The 20810-nt window shown below is 41.8% G+C and overlaps 1 protein-coding gene across 1 annotated transcript in view; it reads right to left on the bottom strand.

Annotated features, from left to right (window-relative positions):
* Positions 1 to 20810, bottom strand: part of LOC138300893 (arylacetamide deacetylase-like 4) — a 66928-nt gene that overhangs the window by 11615 nt on the left and 34503 nt on the right. Inside the window, exon 2 of the mRNA XM_069240753.1 lies at positions 8999 to 9224. Within this exon, the coding sequence (XP_069096854.1) occupies positions 8999 to 9224 (226 nt within the window). The remainder of the gene's footprint in view (positions 1 to 8998; positions 9225 to 20810) is intronic.

Here is a 20810-nt window from a genome sequence, read left to right as displayed (position 1 = left end):
TCTCTTTCTCCTCATTTACAGAGCCTGCCCGCCCTGTGTCTCTTGGAGTCCACATCCCGATAGCTGCCTGTAGCATTCTCGTTGATAATGTGGTAAGCTGTTCAGAAACCTCTCAGGAATTCTGCACTGTCTCATACTAGCCAACATCCCATTTTAATATTTGTAGCTTTTCACTCTATTCAAGTGAGGAAGAAATTCCCGGTATTGAGACTGGTTTACACACGACTTAGAAGCTATTGTGCAGCTTGTGAATGGTCACTTGCCTTCCCCTAGGACTCCCAACAATAATCACAAGGGTCTTCCAGAGCCACATTCTTTAATTAACTTTGGACTTGGTAGGAATTCTGTAGCTTAGCTCATAGAAGATGAAGCTAGACTGCTCTACACACACACGTGCACCTATGTGTGCCAACAACTGCCCTTTGCCAAGCTGAGAGGTTCTCAGGGGTACGTCTTTCACATTTGATCATTTCAGATTGTCCCCCCGGCTGAGGCTGGTCACCCAGAGTTTTTTAAAACATCTCTCAATGAACAGTCATTTTAACAGGTTGCTCGCCATAACTGGTGTGAACCAGTGGGTTAAGAATGCCCCCCCCCCCCAGTCCTGAGGGTATTCCGCAGCTAAAGCACATTCTCATACATGTAAACATTTATGAGAAATGAGCCACCCAAATTTGGTATTCCACTCCTTTGTAAACCCCAGATTTCTAGCACCTGTAGCTCCTTCTTTGTCCATGGTAAAGAACTATGACTAAGAGACTGCTTGTGATTGCCAGTATGTTGTGTTTTCTGGCAGCCAGGCATAAAATAACAATAGAGCCCAATGTTAACGGTATTACGATGTCTTTTGTGCTAGGTCTGCGGTTCTTAACCCATTGTCTGGAGACCCCAGCAGTTTCCCAATGCCTACTCAAGAAGTCTGCGCCTGTATAAAAACTAAATAATAGTAGCAAATTAATAAAGCGCACATGAATAAATAAAAAATAGCAAAATTGTCAATTTTAAAACGTTCTGTAAATATGTAGGAATTTAAAATTGTTGGCTAAAATTGTTACCCTTAGATTGAGTTGTAGGAGCAGTGCAAGTAGAACAAGAACATTAAATTATGTGGATGATGGGTGTCATCAATTGAAGCACTGACAAAGAGAGCATGCATTAAGAGCAAGGAAACAAAGTTATATGCTAGAGTTTAGCATATTGCTTTGTCCTTTTAAATTAAACCACTAATTAGAAAGCAGCAAACATCTCATTTAAAGAAACATTTCTAATTTTGTATGTTTCTGAACTAAATAAAATATTTAATAAGTTCTGCATTTGTTTGATTTATACTTGTTTCTGTATTTCTGTGTATTGTTTTGATGTTCAAATCATAGAAAGTGCTTGGGCTGGGGTCCCTGGCTTCCAGCAGTGACCAAGTGTTGGGCCCCGGATTCCAGTAATGATTTAGTGGGGGGGGTCGACAAAAGTCAAAAGGTTAGAAATCTCTAGCCTAAGTGCTATAAATATATTTGTGTCTGTATCTCTGTTTGGGATATGCAAGAGCCTTCTTGTTTCTGTCTAGGTCCTAATTTTCTACGGTTTTACATTTTGCTATTTGAATTAAAAACTAGATTCCTTTTGAGGTATACCTACGAATGGACAGTGACCTCTATGAGGCGTTTTTGCTTTGAGTCATACTGCATCTTTGTTCCAAGCACTCATTACCTTCACTTATGATGCGCAATCACAATACCCTTAGGCAAGATCTAAATAGAAACCCAAGGATGAGTACATCATAATCCAAGAACCTCTAGAACCAGGGGTAAATGACTTCCTGCCCAAAAATCATCGGCTGCCCCAAGATTTGGAGGAAAAGCATGTCTACCCCAAAACTATGTGGTATGTCAATGTCATCCTTTTTGGGAAGAGATATCCTTTTTAACTGGAAAAGCTGGGTGGTTTTCATGACATGTATGAACATTGCAGCTGTCTGCAGTTCATTAGTCTCTCCTGTGGATGACTGGATGCTGATTGCAAGGCACTGCTCGCTCTGCCTGTCTTTAGGACAAATACATCTTTCCTCATCTTGAGGTCTCTTTCAAGTCTACTTTTCTGTGATAGCTTCAGTTGTAAGCTCCATGAACCACACATCTTGTTGAGGGGGAAAATGACGGCTCTTAAAATATGTGACCAGATATTCTGCCCTGCCCAACTCAAGTAATGGACTCTTTGCCCTTAGCTGACCTCTATGACTCAGCTTATTGTCAGCTACCGAGAAGGGTAGGCTACCCACTACATAAAGTATCTGCCCCTTTACATCTTCGATAGGACCCATTGGTGCAGAGCAATGTAAACTCCACTAGAGGAGGGTCCGAGGTAGTGGGGAGCCGTCATCAAAATATACCTGCCTTACGGGTAACAGAAAGCATCTGTTTTCCCTGGATGTCTAATGCAGGAGAAGATGATCTGAGGAGACCCCAGTGCTTCCCTGCATTCTCTTACATTTGTAGTTTACCTGTGATATCTACCGTGCCTGGTGTGAGTTGTGACAGTAAAGCCGCTTAAGGTCTTAACAAGACTGTTTAAACTAGTATCTTGGTTTGTTTTATATGACATAATAGTCTCTGTGAGAGAGTTAATTTAGGAACTCTTCCAGAGGGGGTTCTTGGCCTCTAAATTATTGCTTCCTGTTTAAATTTGTATTATTTTTCTAGAAAATGCATGTTTGCTCATTTTTGGCTTCATTTATGAATTCCCCAAAGCCTAAGTTCGCAGGAGGATTTGGTAACAGAACCTTTTGCAGTGGTTGGGGGTGAGCTAGAGATCTGTTGCTACCAGATCGCTGCACCACACGACGGCTCTCATCTAATCACAACCATCGCTCAACAGCAGTTCAGCTTGTTCAGATGAAAACATCTCTTTGAGATCCAGGAAACACCATTCTGCTGTCATTACGTCTCAGTAATGGTAGTTAATTTCTTTTTTTTTTCTTTAACTATTCTGCACACTGTCAACCTGTAAGCCCTCTTAAGGTGGAAGCGAGGCACTGTTGCCACCCCGATGCATAATCATGTAACTTAGTGGTGGGCTGCTAAACCAGATACATTACTGTAACTAAAACAACTTGTTTCTTTCTTTTCAAACTTTACAAAGCACACAAATACCAGTTAGAGAGTCCTCGTGGTAAACGCGTCTGGGGAAGGGGAGACTGAATGAATGCCGGGTTCATTGGATGAATAACTATGTTGTCAACATTTTCCTAAAGGTTAGATTATGGGCATTAGTATAGGTGGATGGTGGCAGAGAATTTCAAGTTTTAGCAACCAAAAAAGAAAAAGAAAAAGGATTGCCCGTTTGGGGGAATTCATCACACTTGAGAAATCATAAGAGGAAAAGCGGATGCAAACTAAAAATGCCGAAGGGGCAATAAAGCGAGAAGATATTTTAAAATAAATCCAGGACCATGTCCATAAAAAGCTTGGCAAAGGGCCCCCATGCCGCTACTAGGACACTAAAGATCGGAGAGAAAAGTAAAAGAAAAGACAGAGTTCTGAATTACCGGACTTAACGGAAAAGCTGCATTTGGTAAAGGCACTGCAGTAAGTAAGGTGGGATTCCATAACTCTCTGCAGGAAAAAATAACATTCTTCTTTAGAATCTGCAAGTTGAAAACAAAACAGGTAGAGGTAGCTTTGGCAACTTGAGGAAAGAATGAGCCATGATAAGCAAAAATAAACCCCAGATTGTGAACGTGAATAGTGGATACCAATGTTTGACAACAGCCATGATTAGCATTCCTCCAGCAGGTGGACCAGTTAGCAGAAGGATTAAAGTTAACTTTCTATAAACTAGGGGTGGATGGAGTTCATTTAGGGTTGAGAGCAGCGGCATAACTACTGTAAATCGGTGGTCCTCCTGCTCCAACAAACCCCAGTTTCCCAAAGCTCACTTAATGGTGGAAGAAGGAACAGGCTTGAACCAGCCTCAGCCTCAGCTGGTCCTGCCAGTGAAAACCATTGACATGGAGGCTATTGTGCAACCGGAATGATGGGCACAGTCATAGCAACCTTGCACTATTTTGCAAGGGGCCACTGCCTGTGACCAGATGTGGTGGTCCTGTGCAGGAAAATCAATTAATGTCCTCAACACTCAGAAAGGAAACTCCCTCCACATCAGGGACAATCATTTTTATCACTCCAGCTACAAACTGGCACCTTTGCCAAAGTTCTCAGAAATCATTACAATCAGTGCACCAGCAGTTGTATTGTAGGCTTCAGAGAACTCCATAAGATAGAAGGGGATCTCTCTCTAAGACGGGTAGTCAGTTGCCAGGGAAGTGGCGGCCATTGCCTCTGAAGATAAGGTGGGCTGGTGGCCTGTCCACTAAGGTCTGGAAAACCCTCTTAGTTTGCATTCACTTAACCACAGCAGAAAGACAGGCAGTTAAATTGGACAGGGCTGAGGATTATCATCCATTTTTAGAATTATTTGTGTCATGGTTACCATCATAGCCGTGCCAGAAGTTCTAATAAACCTGGCCAGTGGTGGCACATAGACAGGGTAGGACTTAAAGATGACCCTTGAAAACACCATCATCAATTGGGTTAAAATAGGAATGCTGTGGAGGAAGTCTTACTGATAAGAAGCATCTCTTCAAAACAAAAACAGCAATTCAAGGGCTTTATTCTGGATGTTGGCCTCACACAGCCTAACAAGAAAAACCATGTGAGATACAGTATGAAAGGCTATTACTATAACCAATAGGATTTGAGCAACGCCACCCTGATCCTGAACTATTCTTAACAAGTTCATAACAGATACCAGTGTAACCTCTGTGTTATGATAAGCAGAGAAAGAACATCATCTTTTTATTTTTTAATAAATCCAGTGATCAGACAGTTAACTTCCTTTTCCGCAAGCTTGCCCACAAAGAGTAATGGGAAAATTGTCAGACAGAAAGGAGTCATCAGAAGAAGCTTTTTATTTTAAAGAAGTTAGACAATTAGTGCCGGTTTCTAACTTTTCAAGCAACTACGTTAAGTGTATTGTCAAATGACTGATGAGCTCAAACATGGCCGTATCTAAAGCATCTGCCCCAAAATTCATGATGTGAGCAGGACAAGATGTTCTGCTGAAGCAAGTGTTGCTCCTCTTTCCGTGGCTGTATGACACCCAGGAGTGTGCATTTCTTGACAATTAACAGAGTTGGAGTTAAGCCGAGAGTTCATTTAATGCATATATCAAGGAGGGGTGGGGTCTGTATTACTTGATGGTGTATCCTGGGTGCATTGGGATGCACCAAAAAGAAAAACATTATGGTAACGATTATGTTTGCTCTGGGCATATATAGGTGCCCAGAAAGCCCAAATGTAAGTGAAAGCACTGCCAGCATTATAACCAAAATCATTTTCTTTATTTTCCTCTCCATATTTATCCTCCACACAGTATTGTAGGCACAGCCACTTAATTACAAGAGACAGTAGTGAGGGCAGTAGCTTTGTTCCGAAACAAGAGAGGTGGTGAAAGGACAGCAGACTTCTGGCTAAGGAAAGGACTTTCAACTTTGCCCGGTTGAGAAGCTGTTATGGTGCACCAGGGGCCTGTTACCAGATGTGTACACATGACATGCTGGAGGAAGCCCTGTGAAATATCTAGCAAATAAGGGTGTGAGGTTTCAAGATTCTCAACTATCCAAATAGTTAGAGATGTTAGCCATCTGCAATATCCTCATGCGCTTCACTGCCACTCCATGAATGTATGTGATGTACAGCTCAGTTAGCTGGGCTAATCTTGGTGACACAGGGGTAGGATATCCTGGCACTGATAGAGCTTCAACAGAGAGAGCTTACAACATTTTATTCCGAAAATAGAGGAAGTTTGAGCTGTTTCCAAAGGCGGTAAGGAAAGCGGTGTTACTAAGAGAGGGCGGCATATTGTTCCAAACCTTGAAGACAAGAACTTGCATTCTCCGGCAGTCTAGTATTTTAAGAAGATGATAGATCCTTGATCTGCAGCTGAGGCCAAGAAGCATGCATGTAGCTCTGTTTTGAATAAATTGTAGTTTAGCAAAAATAAAGGCCTGGAGACCAAGAAGAACATTACAATAGTACTCAGGAGAGTAACAGCATTTGGATAGCAGTAGCAAGCATGAAGAAGCCAAACCGTTTTTGCATGAGAAAGCAGGTGTTGGAGAGTTTATGTGCAGTGAAAAGGCAACTGAGGTCAAACATGACCCTAAGGTTATATGCCAAGTTAACAGATGTGGGCAGAAGTGTTTACAGCAACCAGTCACGACTCCAGTATGAGCTGTTTCCCAATACTACAACTTATTTATTTCTGTTCTAAGGCATAGCATGTTAAGGTCCATACATGAAGACCTAGGCCTTGTGTATAGAATATGTATCTATGAACTGTGACTGGAAGAGGTGTTAGGGCCCATCAAGGCAAGGGATGATTAATTTGTTGTCAGCGTAAGCATGGAAACTTTTTTTTAAAGCTGCTGATGACGGTTGTTATGGGGTTAGACGGATGTTAAAAAGCATGGGGCTAAAGAAAGATCCATAGGGGACACCCCAGCTGACGAAGCTGAATAAGGATTGAATGGGAAGAAGAATGGAATATTTGAGGTGGTGATAGGCTAGAAGATTAAGAAGGATGGGATGAGACACTTTGTTGAATCCATGTGATAAGTGTAATAAAATAAGTGCTGCATTTTTGTCAGTGTTAGATATTTCATAAATGCCATCTATGGCAGGTACTAAAACTGTTTCAATGTTGAAGTATGCACGAAAGGTGGATTGTTGTGTTATATAAATATTGTTCGATTTTAAAAAATAAAGTTTTAGCTTGAAACTGTATTCAATCAATTTTGAGGTGATTGGAAGCAGCAACTCTGTCTGCATGAACTTTTTTCAAAATGGGAATAACTAGGGCTCTTTTTCCAGTCAAGAGGAACCTTACCAGATTCTATGAAAGATTTGCAGAAGGCTGTGAGAGCAGCTCAATTTGACTAGGTGCACCAAACAGTGATCTAGAGTGGATTATTCGAATCAGGGGAGGGTAAGAGTTACGGTCACTAGTGCAAAATTTGACAGCAAAACCTTATCATTAGGGGCACAGGGTTTAGATGTATAGAGTTTATGAGGAATATTACCTGATGAAATGAATTGGACTATACCACTGATGTTAGATTTTAAAAAGTACGTAGTTGTTGCATAGTGCTGCAAATGTGGAATTTTGGATTCAAAAGAATTAGGGTGAGCGAGACTGTTAAATATTGTGAACACATATCTAATTGCATTATAGGTGGGTTTTTTTTTTGGGGGGGGGGGTGGTAAACCCTGGCACATGCTTGCCTGAGTAATTGTGTAACTCAATTTAGTAGTGCTTTTAGTTTCTCTGAATATTTGTACCACCCGTGGCTATCAAAAGCTTTAAAGCACTTTTGGCTGCCACTACGCCTGCAGTGAGATGGGAACAAAGAGGAAGTGATATGATTTGCAATTTTTATTTAGGAATAGCGGCATCAAGAGCTGTTCTTATTCATTTATTTTTTAAAAATCGTGGTTAGAAGTAGCATACTGATTAAATATCTAGACTAAGTTTTGGCCCAGAGACGCTTAGGTAGAGGGGAGTGGTAATATTGGTTGTCGATCTAAGATGCTTTTAAGGGAGCATAAGGCTGCCAAATTGTAAGTTAAACAGTGTTCTAGGGTGTGTTAATTTAAGAGTGGGAACACCTGCCCTTGGCCCAATTTACCGAGAACGGCCCAGAAAGAGCATGGCAGTCGGTCATTCCCGCAAAGTTAATTCAATTTAAATGTTAATAATAAACAGTGTATAATTAGACTGTATAATTAGTTTATAAAAATATTAACGTAATTAAAATACAAAAATGGGCGTCACACAATTAGTTTTACAATTCGTCAACATTAAAATACACTAACTCTAAAGATATATATAATTGCCCACTAAAGCAGCGTAAAAGAAAAGCAATTGTTTTGATCTTATGCAAAGATGTACTGGTCGGTCACAGTCACAATGAGATTTTGTGATGTTTTTCTTTTTCTTATTTTACTTAGCAATTTGCTTTTACCATGGTTTGTCAAAGTCTAATATTTGTGCATCGTACACCTTCAACCTTTTGGTATAATGACAAGGAAGAGGGCTGACGTGTCTTGGAGTGAGCTCATTCTTTAAGTAGTGAGAGGGAGAAAAGTTGGACCTAGTGTAATGAAGTAATTTGGCATTGGTGCACAACCTTTAAAAAAAAGAAAAAAATATATAAAATTACCACACCAGAGAAAAAATTCCAAAGTTACATAGTTTGTTGTGATGGAAATACTATCAGGGACAGAGGAAGGTTGGAATAAATTGATAAAAATGTGCCCTGACTAAATCATCACACACATACAGAAACGTAAAGAATTCTTAAAGTGGAAGGTTATGTTTAATAACTAAAGCCACTGACTGCTTTTTCCGAATTGTTTACAGTAATCATACATAGACTCTGGGAAGGTGAGTCACTGGCAAGGAAAAAATCCTTTGTCGGTGTGAGGTGGAGTACTAAGGGAGCACTCTTTAACATATGCTTAAATGCCTTTGTCAATAATCTTGAAACGTCAAACAACGTATTAGTAAACGTGCAAAGAGGGTGACAGTCATCCTTAGTTATCGTAGCTGTATATGAATATTCCCATTTAAGATTTTTTGGGGCCAATTCACAAAGGCATGTGCGAGTACGCAAAAGAGTAATAAAAGCTATTTGACATACTCAAGCATTCCCTGAGGAATAGGGCCCTATCTGCACACTCACAGGTAGGTGAGCTATTGTGGGTGGTAAGAACATACTTCCCCAAATAACGGCCTCATCACAGGGTAAGCACATGAAATCACTTTTGAGCAAATAACCAGGTGGCCACAATTTAGTTCATACCAGCAATACCCGATGGAGGATTCTCATGGCACAACCTTTAGATGTTTTTTATTATGTAATTGTTATTGTTGAAATCTAACTTACCAACGCTTCCGAACATCCAGCCACCTCCATGAAAGAACATGATACCTTTCCGTCGACCAGAGGATGGTGATTTAGGCTGGTAAACTCTTACTGGAACCTCATCAAACTGCAAGTCTTTGATGAAGAGCTTGGAGTCCTTTCCCACGTTTTTGAGTAAGAGTTGTTCTCTTACATATCGAGTGAAGGTAACCTGGCTGCAAATACCCAGATTTTCCACAATTTTAGCCTATTAATTTAAAAAGGAAACATACAATGTTAGAGAGAGAGCGAGAAATAGGCATAGATAGTAAGGGGCAGAATGTCTCATCTGGCACACAATTTAGCTCATTTACTCATCTAACTGAGTTACGGTATATTTCTACCATTATTACATATATATACAGGGAGTGCAGAATTATTAGGCAAGTTGTATTTTTGAGGATTAATTTTATTTTTGAACAACAACCATGTTCTCAATGAACCCAAAAAACACATTAATATCAAAGCTGAATATTTTTGGAAGTAGTTTTTAGTTTGTTTTTAGTTTTAGCTATGTTAAGGGGATATCTGTGTGTGCAGGTGACTATTACTGTGCATAATTATTAGGCAACTTAACAAAAAAAAAATATATACCCATTTCAATTATTTATTATTACCAGTGAAACCAATATAACATCTCAACATTCACAAATATACATTTCTGACATTCAAAAACAAAACAAAAACAAATCAGTGACCAATATAGCCACCTTTCTTTGCAAGGACACTCAAAAGCCTGCCATCCATGGATTCTGTCAGTGTTTTGATCTGTTCACCATCAACATTGCGTTCAGCAGCAACCACAGCCTCCCAGACACTGTTCAGAGAGGTGTACTGTTTTCCCTCCTTGTAAATCTCACATTTGATGATGGACCACAGGTTCTCAATGGGGTTCAGATCAGGTGAACAAGGAGGCCATGTCATTAGATTTCCTTCTTTTATACCCTTTCTTGCCAGCCACGCTGTGGAGTACTTGGACGCGTGTGATGGAGCATTGTCCTGCATGAAAATCATGTTTTTCTTGAAGGATGCAGACTTCTTCCTGTACCACTGCTTGAAGAAGGTGTCTTCCAGGAACTGGCAGTAGGACTGGGAGTTGAGCTTGACTCCATCCTCAACCCGAAAAGGCCCCACAAGCTCATCTTTGATGATACCAGCCCAAACCAGTACTCCACCTCCACCTTGCTGGCGTCTGAGTCGGACTGGAGCTCTCTGCCCTTTACCAATCCAGCCACGGGCCCATCCATCTGGCCCATCAAGACTCACTCTCATTTCATCAGTCCATAAAACCTTAGAAAAATCAGTCTTGAGATATTTATTGGCCCAGTCTTGACGTTTCAGCTTGTGTGTCTTGTTCAGTGGTGGTCGTCTTTCAGCCTTTTTTACCTTGGCCATGTCTCTGAGTATTGCACACCTTGTGCTTTTGGGCACTCCAGTGATGTTGCAGCTCTGAAATATGGCCAAACTGGTGGCAAGTGGCATCGTGGCAGCTGCACGCTTGACTTTTCTCAGTTCATGGGCAGTTATTTTGCGCCTTGGTTTTTCCACACGCTTCTTGCGACCCTGTTGACTATTTTGAATGAAACGCTTGATTGTTCGATGATCACGCTTCAGAAGCTTTGCAATTTTAAGAGTGCTGCATCCCTCTGCAAGATATCTCACTATTTTTTACTTTTCTGAGCCTGTCAAGTCCTTCTTTTGACCCATTTTGCCAAAGGAAAGGAAGTTGCCTAATAATTATGCACACCTGATATAGGGTGTTGATGTCATTAGACCACACCCCTTCTCATTACAGAGATGCACATCACCTAATATGCTTAATTGGTAGTAGGCTTTCGAGCCTATACAGCTTGGAGTAAGACAACATGCATAAAGAGGATGATGTGGTCAAAATACTAATTTGCCTAATAATTCTGCACTCCCTGTACATATCTATAAACATGTATAGAAAATGTTCTCTTTTCAACTAAGTAAAGGAAAATAGAAGCTGTTTTAAATAATGACACATTACTGAATTCTGTGTCTGATGTAAACAAAAACCATGTTAAGGATGACCATTGTCAGCTCTCTATGCCCAAGGGTGGATTTGTGTGTGTAACATTTTAAATCTATATAGTGCAATGCTATACTCCTTTATTTTTGAAAAATAATATAACCCGTTATCTTTTGAGTACTATTCCCCAAAATATTTGAGGTTTGAAAATTAAAAAAGTTTTAAACTTAGGTAGGGTTGCAAGCAAGTTAATCAACGGGATCGCTAAAGATCCCCACAGATGTCATTCACGGAAATGTGAACCTCTGCTTTGAGGCTAAATTCGACACATTTCTGGAAGAGTTTCTGTGGAAATTACTGCATTTGTTAGGATGTCATAAAGCATCGGTGGTGGTGGCATAGTACCTCCCAAAGTATTAGGTCACTCTCACTATATATCATTAGTCCAAGGAAGCTATGAACTTTTCGAAGAAAAGGAAATCTGGCATTTGCCTCTCACTATTCCCTACTGAAATATGCTCATTTAGAGACGAGTGTTAGCAATAGTTTAAGTAGCTCAGCAAGTATACCACACATTAGGGCGAATGGTAGCCATCACACGTCCCTAATCTATTAGTCTAAACCCAAATTATTAAGATATAACTAGCTGTCCTACAGCACAGTAGCATTAGTCTGTTTGTAATATTATGCTAAATCACGTACTTTAAAATGCAATCGTGCTTGATGTCGAAACTCTGTATTTCAGTATCCCTATGACAACCAGTCCGTATGTCCAACCCACCCAAAACACATGTACCTTACATCCCATTCTTATACATAGGGGCATATTTATACTCTGCTTGCGCCGGATTTGCGTAATTTTTTTTATGCAAATTCAGTGCAAACTTAACACCATATTTATACTTTGACGCCTGACCCCACAAACGTCAAAATTAAGCAGTGTGCGTCTTTTTCTGGGTGAGTGAAACGGCCTTGCCTTAATGACATGCAAGGTATGACTTTAAGGCCTGTGTGCCTTATTTATACTCCTGCGTCATTTTGACGCACAGGAGGGGGGCGACCCTTAAAAAATGGTGCACAGCTTGATTTGCACTGTTTTTTAACGCCTGGGTGAGGGCACGTGTTAAGGGACATGTGGGCTCATTTCCATGGTCTCTGACCATGGAAGCAGTCCACATGTGCCCTTGCGTGCACCCAGGGACATCCCCTGCCACCCTCACCCACCCCTGGAGGACACCCATGGATGGGGGGACCCATCCCAGGTAAGTAGAGGTAAGTAATTTTTTATTTTTTTTAATTGGCATAAGGGGGGGTCTAACTTGGGCCCCCTTACATGCCACTGTGCCCAATGACCATGCTCAGGGGACAGAAGTTCCCTAGGCATGGCCATTGGGCAGAGGGGCATGACTCCTGTCTTTCCTAAGACAGGAGTCATTTCAATGGGGGTTGTGTGTCAAAATATGGCGCAAGTCTTGTTAGAGCCATGATTTTTTTACTCCATTTTTTGATGCACAACCCCCATTCTTCCGTTCTCCTGCATTGTCCGGTTTGAGTCATTATTTTTAACTCTAGACAGGCCGCAGCGCTGGCTAACTTCAATCCATAAATAAGGCGCCTGCCTGGCGTGTTGGAATGGCGTTAGCCGGCGGTAAATCTTTTGACGCACACCGGCGCCCGCGCTGGTGTGCGTCAAAAAGTATAAATATGGGGCATAGTGTTCTATTGAGGGAGGAGAGGTGAGCACACACTCAACTCCTGTTTTGTTACACAGGACAGTGAACAATACTTCTTGTTGAAAACATAGAAAGTGCACAGATTACTGCTTCTATCCCTCATTTCTACAAGACAGAACTTTTTAGGACATGACAATCAGGCACACACTTTATAAAATGCACAATTTGGATGGCTCTTGGTAGGAAAGTAAACATAGCTGTGTGGTTCCTGTATTTTGATTATGCATTCTAATGGATTCAATGCACAAAAGTGGACCAAGTTCACATACAGCAATTGTTGTATTTAATATTGAAAAACATAATAAAACACCATGCTACACCCATCAATGGTTACCTTTGGTGATTTACATACAAAATATTTGGGTAGATATGAAGAAGGTCGGGGCAGAAATAGTAGAGGGCATGGGTTGAAGAGGTTAGGACATTAAACAGACTGATTCTTTCCTAATAGGAAGGAAACTGCCACTCAATGTTGGTTGTGGGACCAACAGTGCTGGGTGGGTCCTCCATCGGCTAAAGAGAAGCAGGAAGATCGTTCATTCTGTCGCCACAAGAATGTTTGCTGGCAATGGCCCCCTCTTATCTAAATGTGGAAAGTGATGTACAAATAGGTGGCTCTCTAACTTCTCCTGGACAAAACGTGTATCCACTAGCTGCGAGACTCAAGGCTTCGTTTGAGGGTCAATGCTGAGATCTTACAAATTGGCTGCTGGCTGAATGAAATGTGATTGCAAATAGTGTGCACAGGTTGAGAGGGTGGAGGAAAACGTTCATGAATGGAGAGGAAATTCTGAGACGCTGACTGCTGAAACTGGTGGAGACCCGACGCCAAAGGGAGGGTTTGAGAGTATCCATTAGGCTGAAAAACATTGGGATACAGACACTGCTCTAATAGACATTTAATATGTATCATCATGTCCTCAAGTCTCCTTTTTAGGTCATGTGAGGGGGCCCTCCTTGCCAGTAATGCCCAATACTGCTCCTCCGGTGCATTTACTTTACTTATTGCTGTAGTTGTAATATAAGCATATGGAGGTGTTTACTGGAGTGCCCGGTCTCATGCACCACATACAATAATACTTGTGCACAGAATTTGATCAACAACTGGTCGATTTTTTTATTGAAATTAATCATTTGCTATTTCTCTTTACTATATTGTTTTCAAGTTAAGTTGTCTGTGCTGTCACATGGAAAAATCAATAACAAATAATTAAACAAATATTGTTTGTTCGACACATTCGCTTGATAGGAGAGAAAAACCTTAACGCATTTAGGCCCCGATTTATTCTTTTTTTGCGCCGCATTACCGTCATTCATTGATGCAAAAGCGGAGCAAGCTTACAAAGTACAATTGTATTTTGTAATTTTGCACCACTTTTGCGTCAAAAAATTATGGCAATGCAGCACAAAAAAGTATAAATCAGGGCCTTAATACTGTTCAAGGGTAGAGTAATGCAGGGTACATAGGTGTTTAGCCCTGCTTTAGAGTTTCACATGGGCCCCATAAAGCATTCACTGAGGTGAACTTTGAAGTAGAAGAAACTACAAATATTGGAAGTAGTAACACGTTTATGAATATTTGCCCATTTAATTTGGTTTCAAAGTTTGGCGTGAAAAACTGTAATGTGGCAATTGACTTTTCAGCCTGATGTGATTGATGTACTTCTTTTGGGGCGCAACATTGACAGGTGGATTCATTGTTAAAAGTAATGCTCTTTAACAATTTATAAAGAACAGAGGATGGACGGAGCCTGAACAAAGCTACCATTTACCCCTAGTCACAGATATGGGTTTAAACTAACGTTTTTTTTTTCTCATAACACTACCCCAGTTTGGACCCACCCATATGTAAAGCGGTCATGATCCTGTTCACAATGGAAGCAGTCCAGTCCGAACTGCCAGGCCAGGTCCTCCCTGCATCGGAAACAAGCATCCGGGACCGGTTTCAAGGTATCACCCCACATCAGCCAGGCTAGCTTGAATCTACGGGCACAGTGAGCATGAGCCCCACGTCTGGGTATACCCTTCCCACGTAAGGCGAAAAAAGCAAAACAAAACAGATGATGGACAGAATGCTGAACAATGCAAACTTTCACCCACAGTCACAGATCTGAGTTTAATCCATGAGGAGCAGGAAAAAAACGGATTTGCAAGTGGCTGGGTCCAAACTGGGGTGGCCTGGTGGGCAAAAAAAAAATGGATTAAACACAAATCTGTGACTAGGGGTGAATGTTTGTATTGTTCGGCATTCCATCCGGCATCTGTCCTTCTTGTTTAACAATGTATGGCACGTGTATTTCTCAATTGCACATATTTCTTATTTAGTGTGCAATAATGTTTGCTTTGATTATAGAACGTAAATATATTTAACACTATACTTTTGGATCTTAGTTTGCTGCAAGTACTTGTACACGGTTTTAGTTCTTTCCTCGAATTTTAACAACAAGGTTTTTTCGTACTTGTTTTCCTACATCCTTAAGTGGTTGCATCCTTGAACTTTTTACATTATTGGCTTTTTATATCTTTTTTTTTTAACTTCATTGGTCTTCACATTCTTGGGTTTTTACATTCTATGTTTTTGCACAGTTTTAAATCTTTATTTTTTCCAAATTGGCTACGTTTACATCATTGCTTTATGCATTGTTGTGTTGTTTTGTATCATTGGCTTTATATGTCCTTGACTTTTTACAACCGTGGACGTTTTCTTATATATTCTTAATTTGGTAATCACACACCATGATTTTACACCCTTGTGTTGTGTTGTAGTAGCTAAATATCTGCATTAGTTACCTCGTACAAATAAAAGGTAAAGGATGAAACCAGAGACAGAGAGCATACAAGATCTACTGAATGGCGGAACTAGACAAAAGGCAACAGAGATGTCAGGGTTTCCCAAACATAATGGCCACACTTTGCAGACAAACATGCTGAATATCTGAGGGATGAGGGCACCTCAATTGTGATGAGGGGAAACAACTTGCCTTCGGTCTTCTAATAGTTTTCCATTACACATTTTTACATGCCATTACTTGAATGAACAAACATAAAGACATATTATTTCGCGGTCACAGCATGGGTTTCCTTTTGTTCAAAAGTATATCAGGCCAGCTAAATAAGAACTAAGATAGGGTGTTTTGCCCCTAGCCTTTCCCACATCATACATTGCCCATGACAGAACAGTGGAAACGTCCATAAGTATTCCGACCGGCTCTGCTCATCTAAAAGCTACATACACTGGTTACAGGGGAGGGGTGAGCTACTGGATCAAAGCCATTAATGTCAAGGGACATTTAGTTAAGGTATAGAGATGACGTCTTCTAACTCTATATTTGCTTTTGGGAAGTAGAATGACATTAAAGGGCATTCATGAGGAGTCAGTGAAGATATGATTGTAAAATTATCATTACAATCAAGATAATAAAAATGAAATACTTAGACGTTATGAAACAACAAGTCTCTCATTAACCAAAATTAAAAGGCAACCAGTGGCAGTAATTTCAGATAGTAATTCATAGTGCTTTTGCATCTACTACTCTTTTCACGGGGATTTCAAGAACGTTTTCAACTATGCATAATCCTTGCTAGTGATAACTGTTCAGACAAAATCAGATGCATTTTTACAAGTGCAGATATCGTCTGCTTTCAATAATTCCGAAAGCCAAAATCTCCTTCTGTGAATCAAGGACCTGCACAGAAATAAAACACGAGGTAGTAATTCATACAACTGGGAGCAAAGTATTATCTGGGAATGACTTCCAGCGATTGTCTGTAAATCAGATACCACGAAGCCAGACTCACAGATAATCATAAGCGGACCCAAAGCCACGTCTTTACTGCCAAGGTGCTACTTGTCCTGTTTTTTCAACCACTGCCAAAGGCGAAGATCTTGATCGTGCTAATATTAGCTACCTGGTTGTTGTCAGTGTTGTGAATACATAGGTCCTGATGTACGAAGGGCAGTTGAAAAACGGATACTGTTCTACAGTTCGGGGTTCAACTGTTGCACTAGTCACATCTCAAAATGAATATTCGTAGGAGGGCGCGAAACCTTCTGCCTTGTGCATGTTAATTAGACAGGCGACCTTTTTTGATCCATTATAAATTGCAAATGCACAAAAGGGGGCCTGCTAAAGGTATCTGTTTAAAGCTGCCCATGTCCCGTAAAGGGATGCAGGATGCTTTAAAACAAAAAAAAAATGCGTCACTCTCATCCTGATGGAATTCCATTCGCTCTATTTGCCGGCCCGCACCACCTTCTAAACCACCTCATCATATACATAGTGATCATGACCAGTAACCCACGGCCCCCTTACTTTGCAGACAAGCTCACCATCTCTTGTGGCCCTTGCACAGGACTCAGACTGCGGGCTAAGAAGTGCAAAATAGAAAAAAACAAACATGGCAGCAGGACTTTTCCATCTATGCACTCCTGATCTGGAACAACATCCCTGTATTCATTAGGACCTTCCCAACGCGGCTCCAATTTACAAAAGAGTTGAAGACTCACGTCTTTAAAGAACACTACATTAAAATGCATTAGCAGGCTACAAAATGCTGCTTCTCCCATCATTCAATGGTGTTATGCTGAACTTAGACCATCTGCAGCACTCCTTTGCCTTTTGATTAGGCTGGCACTGTAGAAATCCCACGGACAGTCAGGGTAGAAGGCAGTGGACCAGGGCCACTACCTTTTTCTCCCAAAGTCACCGAACACAATTCTGAAGTTGAGGGTCAGTATTTCTACAATGATTCGAGCCTGCAAATGTGGTGGCAAACCACATATACATACCATGGCGACTCACAAACAGTAGAGGAACAGACTGAAAAAAGGGCGCGGGCCACTTGCACTATACTAATTATACATTTGGGTATTTCGGAGGGGGTTACATCCCTTTAATCCAAATTATTTCTTTCTGCCCAGCTTTGAGTAATTTGAGAAACTGCCTTTTAAAGCCTATTTTTAAATGGCTAGGTTTTAGAACTTGTAAAGAATCTGTTGGTTTCTTTTTAGGGTCGAGTCTAACATAGCATGCGCTAGAGCATGCGTCTCACTCGTGAGACAATGGTATTAACAAAAAGGGCTTATAGGTTTTCGTTGCTTACCATTTGGTGGCTTGTGTGGCACTCTTCTTTACAGCCTCCTCACTGGTCACTGGAGGCCAAGCATCATTTCCCCCCATTTCTGTGGTGTAGGGACCAAGCACTGACTGATTCAACTTAATCAGTGCCAGTCCTCTGCTGCTCCCAACGTGATTGAGGTACTATTTCATTATTTTTAACTGCTCGTGATCTGCTAACAGAAGACATGTGACTGCCAGTAAAGTACCCACAGGACAAAGAAATTGCAAAGTTTTATTTTCTATTGTTAACTTTACTTTATTTGCCCAGTCTTCTTTTCTCACTTTGCGGACTCCTGTTTTGTTTTTGCTCTGTAGCTGCTGTTCTGAAAAGATGACAATTATCTTCTTCTAAATATCGCAAAGCGACATTGCTCCTTTCTTATGTTTAATTTCCCAAATTATGCTTTAACACATAATCATGCGTACACCCGATCCACCCCACACCAATCCACCCCAATCCAATCCGTACCACTCCAATCCGCCCCATTCAATTCAATTCACCCAACACCAATCCAACGGACCCACACCAATCCAATCCACCCAACTATCCAACCCATTACATTCCACTCCAATCCTCATCACTCAATCCAAACCACTCACCTCAACCTAATCCACCACAACCCAATCCACCCACACCATTCTGCCCCAATCCAATCTGTTCCACTCCAATCCACCCCCTCCAAACTAATCAATCCCAATTCACTGTGTCCCCATGCAATCTACCACACTCCAATCTGCCCTAATCGAATCCACCCCATACCAATTCACCTCACTACAATCCCCCTACTCCAATCCAATCCTTTGATGTCCACCCCACACCAATACAATCCACTTCACACCAATACAATCCACCCCACTCCAATCAACCTTCTCCCCAATCCAACTCACTCCACAATCCACCCCAATCGAATCTAGCCCAATACAATCTACCCCACTCCAATCCACCTCACCCCAATCTAATCCACCCCAATCCATCTCACCCCAATCCAACCCACCACAATCCAACCCACTCCCATCCAATCCACCCCATTCCAATCCAATCCACCCCAATACAATCCACCGACTTCAGTCCACCCGACCCCAGCCCAATTCACCCTACTTCAATCCAGTTCACCCAGCTGCTGTCCAATACAATCCACTGACTCCAATCCACCCACTAAAATCCATTCCACCCCATTCAAATCCAATTTACCCCACTCCAATCCAATCCCCCACTACCCCCTCCAATTCAATGCACCCAATCCACCCCTCACCAATGGAATCCATCCCACTCCAATCCACCTTAATACCCCTCACTCAAATATAGTTCACTGCAATCCACCCCAATCAAGTGCACCCCACTCAAATCCAATCCACCCACTCTACTCACTCCAATATGGTCCACTCACATCGAATCCACCCCGCTCCACCCCAATCCATCCCACTCCAATCCACCCCACTCCAGTCCAATCCACCAAAATCCCCCACTCCAATCGAGTCCACCAGACTCCAATTCGCTCCACTATTTACCCCATCCCAATCCAATCCACCCACTCAACCACACTCCAATCCACCCTGCTCCAACAAACCCCCCCAAATCCAATCCGCACCACCCCAATCTAATCCACACCACCCCAATCAATCCACTGCACTCCAATCCAATCCACTCCAGTCCAATCTACCATACTCCAATCCACCACACTCCAATCCTCCTCACTTCAATCCAATCAACCCCAATCCATCCCACTTCAATCCAGTCCACTCCAGACCATTCCACCACACTAAACTACAATCCAATCCAACACAATCCACCCGCTCCAATCCAGTCCACCCCACTGCAATCCAACTCACCCTGCTCCAATCCAGCCTACCCCAATTCAATCCATTCCACTCCACTCCAATCCACCCCAACAAATCCAATCTACCCCATCCACTCCACTCCACTCGACCCCACTCTAATTTAATCTACTCCAAAGAATCCACCCCAATCCAAATCACCCCAATCCACTCTACCCAACTCTAATCCAGTCCACCTCACCTCAGTCAAATCCAGTCCATCCCACTCCAATCCAATCCACCCCTTCAATCTAACCCATTAAATCTAAATCACTCCATTGTAATCCACCCCTTCCAATACACTCCACTCAAGCTAATCCATACCACTTGAATTCACCCATCACAATCCATTCCACCCCATTCTGATACCATCCACCCCATTCCAAGCCAATCCAATCCACACCATTCCAATCCACTCCACTCCAACCCAATCCTCCCTACTGCATTCCAACCCACCTACTCCACACCAATCCATAGCACTGCAATCCATCCACACCAATCCACCTACCACAATCTACCCCACTCCAATCCAATCCAACCTGTGCCAATCCAATCCACCCCACTCAAATTCAGTCCATTTTAGTCTACCCACTCCAATCCAATTCACCTCAGACGAATATAATCCACCATACTCCAAACTAATCAACTCCACTCCAATCCAAAGCAGAGTAATCCAATCCACACTATTCCACCCTAATCCATCCCATTCCAGTCAACCCACTCCAATCCACCCAACTCCAATCCACCCCACTCCTATTCAATACACCCCACTCCAATCCTATCTAATCCACCCCAAACAACCCACTCCAATCCAGTCCACCCTACTCCAACCCACCCTGTTCCAAGCTAATCCAACCCAACCAATCCATCCCACCCCACTCCAATCCACCATTATCTAATCCAGTCCACCCGCTCAAACAAAATCTGCCCCAATCTGATCCACACCACTCTAATCTAATCCGCACTGACCCAATCCAACCCACCCTACTCTAACTCAATCCATCCTGCTCCAATCCAATAACCCCACAGCAATCCAGTGCACTCCACCTCACTCCAGACCAATCCACCATACTCTACCTTATACAGCACTAATCCAGTCCAAAACACTCCAATCTCATCCACTCCAGTACAAT

The sequence above is a fragment of the Pleurodeles waltl genome, chromosome 6 (genome assembly GCF_031143425.1).
Source record: "Pleurodeles waltl isolate 20211129_DDA chromosome 6, aPleWal1.hap1.20221129, whole genome shotgun sequence".
NCBI classification, from domain to species: Eukaryota; Metazoa; Chordata; class Amphibia; order Caudata; family Salamandridae; genus Pleurodeles; species Pleurodeles waltl.
Note: the sequence above shows the minus strand (reverse complement) of the source record. Positions and strands in the feature narration are given on the sequence as shown.